The sequence below is a fragment of the Nelumbo lutea genome, chromosome 6 (genome assembly GCF_056320005.1).
Source record: "Nelumbo lutea isolate HS-2025 chromosome 6, American lotus-T2T, whole genome shotgun sequence".
In the NCBI taxonomy this organism is placed as follows: domain Eukaryota; kingdom Viridiplantae; phylum Streptophyta; class Magnoliopsida; order Proteales; family Nelumbonaceae; genus Nelumbo; species Nelumbo lutea.
In genome coordinates this window covers 10,686,370-10,692,500 of record NC_142689.1, presented here as the reverse complement: position 1 = coordinate 10,692,500, position 6,131 = coordinate 10,686,370, and the positions used below count along the sequence as shown (strand labels likewise).

Genomic DNA, 6,131 nt, shown 5'->3' with positions numbered 1-6,131 from the left:
GGGGAGGGAGGAGAATACCTCTTCCTTGAAGTTTAGGTCATACGTTTTGTCCTTCCCATAAAATTCAGAAGCAGCAACATCCATGCCAATAACAACCTGATGAAGAATGGTAAATATCCTCATTTTGCTGCATCTCTTACAGTCTCAAATTCTACCCTACAATATCTACACAAGAACCATAATAAAGTGAAGAAACAAACATACCCGGTCTGTGTAACCAGCTTTAGCAATGGCTGTCTTCAGCAACTCAAGACCTTCCTTGTTCTCCTGAAATAACATGCAAATTTGAGTCAAAACCGAAGAACAAATGATGAATGAGAAAAAGAAAATGGGGGGGGGGGGGGAATCAATAATCATGCATGGCTGGGTAACTTAATGAAACACGGCAAACCTGAATGTTAGGAGCAAAGCCTCCTTCATCACCAACATTCGTGGCATCTTGACCATACTTCTTTTTTATCACACCCTGAAACAGATGCTTATTAGTATGTTTTGCAAACCAATGGCAGTAGTGAGTTATCTACAGTTGTAAAATACAAGGAAACCAGAAGGATCCATATAATACTTTCTTCTTTTATGGGACACACTTGTAATAAATATGCTTTCTTATCCATAAGGTCCAGCAAAGGAGAAATTATTACAAATGAAGAGTCACAGACCCAATGAATGTTAGGAACATTAACATATTATTGGAAAGAACAATTAGAAGAGACACGCCCAGTCATTCTTACATGGGTTTCCATCAAAATTGGCCTGTCTGGATCAACCAGGAAAGTCAGGAATAGGGTAATGTCAAAATGTACATATATAGCCACGACATTTGATTTAATCAGGTGGAACTTAATATCCATTTCATCACACTGTTTCAAATGGGATGCATGGTGAAGCCTTTGAAGTAGAGCCTAGAAACTTGATCGGGATAAATTTAAACCTAGGCTCTCTTATGATACTAGCCACCAAATTGCATCCTTTGGGAAACTCTTAGTAATGATGTTTCATATGGTAGATTTTCACACATGAAGACATGTGAAAAGGGAACTTTAGAAATGAAGGAATGCAACCTTAAAATGATTACTTAATTGAACAAATTATAGAACAGAAACACATTCAGAGAGACAACAGGAAAAACAGACAAAGTTGATACCTTCAAAGTGTGATATACTTCAGAACCCATTTTCATGGCTTCTTTGAAGGATGAAGCACCAACAGGCAGGATCATGAACTCCTGGAAACAAAAGCCCATCAGAAACCTTAATGTCAAGGTTGAGTGCCTGCTGCAAATGGATAAGAAATGAATATAGAAGCATTGCCTGCATTGCAAGTTTATTTCCAGCATGTGATCCTCCATTGATGACATTGAACGCAGGAACTGGCAGGACCAAGGTCCTGTTACCAGCAAGGTTGGCAATATGCTGCATCACCACGCAAATAGCAGCATTAGATCCTTAATTCCTATGAGATCTTTAAGAAACTTAATCATGAAAACTTTGTAGTGCTATTAGTTGTCTTTTAATGGTTGCAGGGGTGAAGGTTGATAGGGATTTGGCAACTGAAATTCAGTTTATTGAAGCGTCAGGGTGATGTGTTATGCAAGTATATCAGCCTCAGTATTCTCTTTATTTATCGATCCAAAGTGCATATGTTGCCAAAAAAGAAATAAAAGGAAGCCTTCACCCACGTAGTCTAGAATCTTCAGTCTGGTTACGGTCCTTTTTATAATTATTGAACACCAAGCTACAGACCCAACTCGTAATTCGGATATATTAGGAGTTCAGACCAGACCCAGTAAACAGTCAGCGCTCCATTGGTATTTGTTTATCATGTAAAATAGAATAGCACCTAAAATTTATACTCAACCAAAGAAGCAAAAGGAAATGAACAATTATAGCCATATGGGTTCTTGATCAAACAGAAAATTGCATTACTATCAATGAAGAATCAACACACATTGTTCAAAACTTCTTGTACAAGATTTCCTCCGTTCCTGATTATGGAGCTAGAACTATAGTAATGGTATCCATTCACACTCCCAACTTTCACCATTTCATCATTTTCCTTTTAGTGCTATTTGATTGATCAGGCAGTACTGAACTACCGCCAAGGAAGCAAAAGATGGAGAAATATAATGGTCCAAGTGATTTGCTTTTACCCATAATAACTATAAGTGTTATTAATGAAGAAGCATAATGATCAAGTGATGGGCAATCTTATATTACTATATACCTTGTAGAGAGGAATTTTTTTCACACATGCTCCAGCCTTGCAAACTGCAAGAGACACTGCTAATATGGCATTTGCTCCAAGCTGGGAGGACAATATACAAAAAACGTGAACCGATATGAATCGACCAATGTATATAGAAAATAATAATGGGGACTTGGTTTAATACCTTCTGTTTGCACCAACCCCATTCGTTTACAGTTCCATCAAGTTGTTGCACCATGTAGTTATCGATGCTAGTCTGTTCAGTTGGGTCCTACATAAAGCAAAGAGATTGCTTTTCAGTTAAAAACAGGACAACAATAATAACTCGTAAATGTAAAATTGGAAATTTATTTATTTTTTGCTCTCAAAGAGTAACAGCAATGGAATCTATGCTCATTAACTTGGAATTCAGCCAACTTGATGCATTTTAATTGGGTTATAAATATTTTTCTGCATAAAGATTGGTTGGGCTCCAAGTAATCTGAACTGAGCATCATGAAGTTGGCGAGTTTTAATCCATTTTCTGACCCTTCCCCCTAAAAGTTAAATTTCTTCAAGCTGGAATTTGATGTAATTCTGTAAATGGTAAAACTGACATTTTGAAAGAAAATAGAATGTTCCACCAAACAAAATAAGAAAGAATAGAATGTAGCAAACCTTTCCAATCAATGCAGGTCCAATGATGGTGTTGACATTCTCGACAGCCTATATTTGTAGAAAACAATAAGAAAGTCAGCAAACAGTACTTTGATTACTGATCCTCTAATTCTACTTTGAACTACAAATATAGGAATTTCAGATCTCAATATTAGGCCAATGATAACTGGCTATTTCAAATCATTCTATCAAATCTTAAAGAAACGCAGTAATAAACCTAAAAATAGAAAACTGACCTTCGATACACCTTTTCCAAGGTAATCAGAACCTCCATCTCGCAATTCAAGTGCTTCGTAGACACCTGAAAAAAAAAAAAAAATGATGCATGAGATGATCGCTCCCCTGCATTGTATACTAATAACATGTACAAGGAGTACGAATCGTCAAATCAACGTGGAAACTGAAGTGTTTCAGCTACCCTGAGTGTGAAATATCTAGTGATGCAATATATAATATGGAAGGCAGGCATAAAACAAGTATCTATACAAGTTCCACACAGATGGTGTTATTAAATGAATAGAATTTGGGATGGGAAGTTGGGAACAAACAGATATGCTGGCACGTATTTAGGAAGTGGGAAAATATGGATCGAGAACATCTTGTTGCATGTCTTATCCTTCTAATCGAATGATTCACAACTTCCTACTGATTAATAACCAAATAAATAACAACAGAGGTCATCATCCATACTAATAAAGCACACGGTTAGATATAACAAACAATGCAAAAGAAAAGAATAAGAAGAACGAGGCCGGAAGCTCTAGCCGAAGTCTCACCAGTGGATGCTCCGCTAGGAACTGCAGCTCTAGCCACGGTGCCATCGGATAATGTAACATCAGCCTGAAAATTTACATCCGAATAACTGAATAAGAAACGAATAAAAAAAAAAAACTAAGAAAGAAGGCCTTTCACGATATTTCTTCTTTTTTTTTTCCATTTGTACATTTTTTTTCTCTCTTGAATTTTAAATCAACTAAGTGTGCCATTTATTACGAGTTGCGACTCGCTTGTAGGAGTATTTGATTCCTAATTAGTCATCTCAACTGGTTCATAACTCTCTCAGATAGAGAAAGAAAAAAAATCATAGCTTTTACCACTAAAGTTTCACTGTGAAATCAACTTAATTAATCGGCGTTCAGAAATAAAACAAAACCGGGAACTATGGGAAGGGATCGATCGATAGAGTGAAGGGAAGATCTGATCGAACCTCGACAGTGGGATTGCCACGGCTGTCGAAGATCTGCCTCGCCTTGACGCACTGGATGGTGACCATGATTCGCCTACAAGATCTACTCTGTAGCTGGAGGAAGAGGAAGCTTTGAGAGATACGTTCTAACAAGACTGAGATATCTCAGAGAACCGAGAGAAGCAAGGACCCGGCTTCTGTATTTGTAGTGAAATCGATTCACGCGTGGCCGTTCGATGGGCTCAGAGAGATTATCGGCGACTAGTCGCCATTAGAATCTCTTCGCCTCTTGTTTTTGGCATAATGGCATCTCGATTCTCTGACTGTCGATGCAAAGCAAAAGGAAACCATCTGGCTATAGTGTGGTGCGGCTTAAGCAACTATACAAATAACGGGCCCACACCCATCAATCTGAAGCGTCAGATCCTCGGAGGTTGATCTTGGTAGTCAATAGTTGGGTTGGGTAGTTTCGGATGATCAAGGAGCATAGAAATTGAATGCGCGACCTACTAACTGTATATCTGGAGTGGGCCCCAAAAATGTTAGGTTGCATACCAAGATATTTTTTTTCGTACCCGCATGTGAGATGTTCGATATCTTTCAAACGGTGGGCCCAATTAAACCTGAATTGAGCATTACATGATGGAAATGACCAGAAAAGGCATCATTAGATTGGTTACATTAGAACTTAGCATTTGGGGCAATACAAAAGGGGACAAAAAAAAATACGGTTTTCTGTTTTCTTTACAGGCCACGTCTCGCTTTCTAAACACCATCCTTTCTTGCCACGTGTACACTCAATATCATGTGGCACCATTCTAGCGCCCGATGCACCCCACCTGCTTGTTTCAGTTCAGAACCTTGCCACGTGTTCAGATCAGACATTTCTTTATCTTCTGTGACCAGCTAATGACACGTACCATTGACAGTGTAAGTCTCGAAGCATTTGGATTGTTTTTTTTTTTTTTAATCTTAAAGAATGGAATTCACACCAATTAATATCTCGATATCCTTTTGCATAATTGCATTAGATTTAATTTATGAGCAAATATTTTAAAATAAAATAAACCGTGAAAAGTTTCATTGTTTTGTCTTTTATTGAAAAAGTTTTTTGAAGAGGTTATGGGCTCGTAGTGGCTGAAGTTAGGTAGGTCATCGTACCGTTAATATTTAATTATTTTATCCATGCAATAAACCGTTCAGTTCAAGAAAATTATTGTGGTGTTTGGTTTCTGTTTTGTATTTTCTCATAAAACGGTAACGTTAGAAGGTATTATATACTTTTTCATTTGCTACTTTTAGAGAAAACGGCACCACATCGATCATCATCTATATGCATTTCCAATCAAAAAACATAGTGGCAACGAAACCAAACATTGGTGATATTTGGTATAGATTTTGTGTATTCAATACATTTATGCATTGAAATTTGGAAAAAAGAATGTTACAGAGTACGCATTACAATTGTTTGTTGTATTTTATTACGCATAAGCACCATTAATGGATCTAAACACACCGATGGAAACATCTAGACGTGAGTCTTACACAATTCGAGATAAGAAAAAGTGAAAAATGTTTATACATAATCAACCTACCAATATAATCTATACTATTTTAAAAAACATAAATTGGATCAAAAATATTTTAACATTTTTTAAAGATAAAATATTTCTCTTTCAACTTAAATCTATTGATAAAAAATAGGGACAAATAGGATAATTGATTCTTGATATTAAATGAATTGAAAAGACGTAATTTAAAGATTTTTTATGCATTTAATCATCTTCATTAAATTCAGTATTCAAGTTATTAACTTGCATTTATGTTCATTGAATCATATGTTAAGTCATTTTTGTTTCTTCTCATCATTAAGTTCTATTAATTAAACCCACACTTAATAAATTAACAATTCCAATAACATAAAAGCTTATACTTTTAAAATCTACTTAGCAAAATTAGTGGTTTCATCTAGGTGGTGGGTAAGAAATTAAATCATTTTGGGTCAAATGAGTTAATCCATGTTTGCACGATTAAATAATAAAACTAAAAATTAGATAAAATGAAAAAAACATAAGTTAACAAA

General features: G+C 36.0%; 1 protein-coding gene across 1 annotated transcript in view; it reads right to left on the bottom strand.

The window, feature by feature from the left end:
- Positions 1–4,223, bottom strand: part of LOC148847291 (enolase 1) — a 5,700-nt gene extending 1,477 nt beyond the window's left edge. The window contains exons 1-11 of the mRNA XM_088952356.1: positions 4,070–4,223; positions 3,639–3,702; positions 3,099–3,163; positions 2,863–2,910; positions 2,390–2,476; positions 2,224–2,304; positions 1,311–1,412; positions 1,145–1,225; positions 392–466; positions 205–267; positions 19–96 (exon numbers count right to left, since the gene is read on the bottom strand). Coding sequence (XP_088808482.1) covers positions 19–96; positions 205–267; positions 392–466; positions 1,145–1,225; positions 1,311–1,412; positions 2,224–2,304; positions 2,390–2,476; positions 2,863–2,910; positions 3,099–3,163; positions 3,639–3,702; positions 4,070–4,135 — 810 coding nt within the window. The 5' untranslated portion in view covers positions 4,136–4,223. The remainder of the gene's footprint in view (positions 1–18; positions 97–204; positions 268–391; positions 467–1,144; positions 1,226–1,310; positions 1,413–2,223; positions 2,305–2,389; positions 2,477–2,862; positions 2,911–3,098; positions 3,164–3,638; positions 3,703–4,069) is intronic.
- Positions 4,224–6,131: the final 1,908 nt, after the last annotated feature.